This window comes from Condylura cristata, unplaced genomic scaffold (assembly GCF_000260355.1).
Source record: "Condylura cristata isolate star-nosed mole 26May11 unplaced genomic scaffold, ConCri1.0 scaffold00038, whole genome shotgun sequence".
Lineage (NCBI taxonomy): Eukaryota > Metazoa > Chordata > Mammalia > Eulipotyphla > Talpidae > Condylura > Condylura cristata.
Genome location: NW_004567139.1, coordinates 9,582,949 through 9,586,240, shown reverse-complemented (window position 1 = coordinate 9,586,240; position 3,292 = coordinate 9,582,949). Strand labels below are relative to the sequence as shown.

Below are 3,292 nucleotides of genomic sequence, written 5' to 3'. Positions count from 1 at the left end.
CCGGAGCTCGGGAGGGGCCTCTGGGGCCGGAGCTCGGGAGGGGCCTCTGGGGCCGGAGCTCGGGAGGGGCCTCTGGGGCCGGAGCTCGGGAGGGGTCTCTGGGGCCGGAGCTCGGGAGGGGTCTCTGGGCCCGAGGCCCACAGGGGCCGGAGCTCGGGGCTGGGGGCTGGGGGCTGGGGGAGCGGCTCGTCCCGGGCCCGGCAGACGCCGTGGTCTTACCCGCTCCGGGGTGCAGGCGCAGTCCTCCAAGAAGGGCCAGTTGGTGAAGGTGGCGATGCGGTGGTTCTTGAGGTAGAGCTGCCAAGCTGCGGGCAACGACAGGGCGCCCATCCCGCCGCCGCGTCCGCCGCAGCGATTCAAAAGCCGCGGTTGTCGCGCGGGGCTTGTCGGGAACGCCCGTCCTGGAGGCGCCGCCGTGACCTCACAGGAATGCGCCGCCGGCGGCGCGGGGCGTGCTGGGAGTTGTAGTCCTCTCGCCGCTCGGGGCTCTGCTGCTCTGTTGCCGGTGCCCTTGGAGGGCGCGCGCCCCTTCCTACACCCAGCGCTATTCTGACTGCCTTTGAAGAGTGGGTGCAAGGGGAGCTGAGGATGGATTGAAGCCCCGTGATGGGTTCAGGAGTGGGCCCTGTCGGAGCACTTACGTATTGAGCCCCGTCAGCTTGCAAGCTCTCGTTTTTGCAGACGCTCCGCGCTTTGAACCCCCCAAACGCCAGCTTCCCCTGCCCTGGGCCGGCCAGGTTGGCATGCTGGCCCAGCACATCCGGTTGGAGGGCCCGCACTGTCGCGAAAAGATGTTACAGATGAAAGCCACAGCTAAGCCTCCACCCTCACCCAGTGAAGCTATTAACTTGTCTCTTCTTTTATCAGTGTTTTTTACTGAAGCCTCGTGAAAGTCCAGACATGGTCCTTGGAGCAGGGTTCTCCCCTTTCCCAAGGAATTAGCCATCCTGGGCTCAACAGTGGGAGCTCTAAGTGGGTCACCAAAGCAGCGGAGCTTCAAGTGTGCGCAGCCTCCTGCCTGAGCGCCAGCCCCTTTGGGTGAGCCGTCTGCCCCCTCGCTTGGGGGCTCCGGCCATCACACGTCATTTGCCTACAGTAGGCCCTGGGCATGAAGCTCCTTATGTCCTGGTACTTTTGCATTCACGTGCTAGATTTCTGAGAGTGAATTACTAGGTGGAAGGTGCCTCTAAACTCTGACACCTGGTGTCCAGTTCCTTCGCGAAGCTACAGCAGAGCCCACTGCCCCCTGCTGGTCAGTTTCCTTCTCAGCTCTAGACTCAAGTTTTTGCGACTGTGTTTTGGCATCCTTAGCTACTGGGTCATTTCTCTTGCTCTTACCCGTTTTAGCAGGTCATAGTAATGATCCTCGTCTTTTATCTGTGTTGCGTTGCCACTTTCCAGTTTAACAAATGAGGAAACTGAGGACCATGCAGCGTGTTGCCCACAGACCTCACAGGGCATAGATGTAGACTCAATACCAGGCCTGTCCACCTCCCACTGGGGATCCCCCAGAAGGTGAAAAACAAGTTTTTGTTTTGTAACAGTGTGGTCCCCAGAAAAGGGGGGGCAGGACCATGAGCAGGGACGAAGAGAACCTGGAGAGGAAATGAGGGGGGGGGTGGCGATCCAGAAGAGACCCGAGGGGGCACATGGAGCAGAGAGATGTGAAGAAGCTGCGCCAGCTCCTTGGTCCTGCATGGGCTGAAACAGAAGTGGGTGAGAGGCCCGTGGGGCGGCTGACTGTGGCAGCTTTTATTGGAGTTTGATCCTCTGTCCCACATGTGCTGGGCCCCTGCTGCCCCTTTCCTGTGGGTCCCCACCAGGAGGTGTCCTGGGCGGGGGCAGGCTTTCGGGCCCCGGTGGCCCTGATTTGGGCCACACATGTTTGGCTGGACACTTACCCATAAGGGAAAGGTAACTTCGGGGGCTTGATTTGGAAGCTGGATTGTTTTCCTTTGATGCACACAAATTGTATTAAAGTTCTTTTCCATTAAAGTCTTACACACTAGTGTATGTTTGTCTAATGTGGCAAATGGCAGGAGACCTATTTAGAGTGGGCAGGTTTGGGGGTGGTAGGTGCCCCTCTCCCTGCCCTGTAACAGCTTAAGTCCACAGCAGACTCTATAAACAGGCCTGGGAGTGGGAGCTGCGCTCTGTCCCTCCCTGGGCGCACCACCTCCAGTTCCCCCACAAGTTCGCCAGCCCCAAGCCCTCCCAACTTCCTCCTTTACTGGGTTGAGGTGGTTTCACAGGTGTGGCTGGTTAAATCGTGACCATGGTGTTAGCTGCAGCCCCAGCCCTCCCCCACTGGAGGCTGATGACTGGAGCTAAGGTTCTGATCACAGCTCAGCTTTGTCAGCGTTCGATCAAAGATAGCCATCTAGGGCCTCTGTGGTGGCTCAAGGGGTTAAGTCTCAGCACTGTGAAGCTGTCGGCAGTCCCTGCAGCACGAGTGAGGTCCTCGGCCAGGGAGGGACCCACATGGCACAGCAGACCCCTCCTGTCTCCCTGCTGTCCCCCTCAACAGTGGATTTCAGTCCATCTGCCTTTTCTCTCTCACCTCCGATGGTAAAGCCCATGACCTGCACCCCAGCTCTTGTGCCGCTGACCTGCACCCCAGTTCTTGCATGCATAAACATAAAACAGCCAGCTGGTGGAGGCCAGAGTCATGCTTGGGTGTTGCTGTTGCTTTAGTGTAGTACAGTCCTTGAAGAATAACAACCTCTGAGCTCAGTCACTGACCACGGCCCTTGTTGTACGGCCAGACGCCAGGTTGGGGTCCCAGACCCTGAGAAAGGGGTCTAGATGGCTGCCTGGCCCCAAGTTAAATGCCTTGTGTGCAGTGTAGTGATTTCCTAAGACATTTAGGACAAGGAATCTCCGCAAAATTGTAATTCACAAATCTTTTGATATTTCCTAGGGGAGTTTCATCTGGGGTGAGTCGCACTATGGAAACGTCCAGCCCCTTAGTCCCCCAGGCAGGTCTGTGACCTCCCTGGCACAAGGGTACTGGAAAGGGGCCTGTTGGTGGGGAATGAATGTCTGGTTTGACCTTTGACTCCAATGTGTTCCATTTAACTGGTAAATAAGAAACCAGTTGCTCGGTCTGTATTTAAGCCAAAGCATAAATAAAAATGCGCCTTCTCAAAAACAAGTATTAATCTACATTACCGGCAAAACGAGTTTGTTCCAGCAGCCAGAAGAACTGCAGGTGGCACAGAAAGGACCAGGACGCCCACAAACCGGGACCCGCAGAGGAGCTATTTATATAGGAAAAGGGAAGGGGCGGAGC

General features: G+C 57.2%; 1 protein-coding gene across 2 annotated transcripts in view; it reads right to left on the bottom strand.

The window, feature by feature from the left end:
• Positions 1-335, bottom strand: part of BIRC5 (baculoviral IAP repeat containing 5) — a 2,906-nt gene extending 2,571 nt beyond the window's left edge. For both annotated transcript variants that reach the window (XM_012733073.1, XM_004693419.2), the window contains exon 1: positions 220-335. In XM_012733073.1, the coding sequence (XP_012588527.1) occupies positions 220-330 (111 nt within the window). In that variant the 5' untranslated portion in view covers positions 331-335. The remainder of the gene's footprint in view (positions 1-219) is intronic.
• Positions 336-3,292: the final 2,957 nt, after the last annotated feature.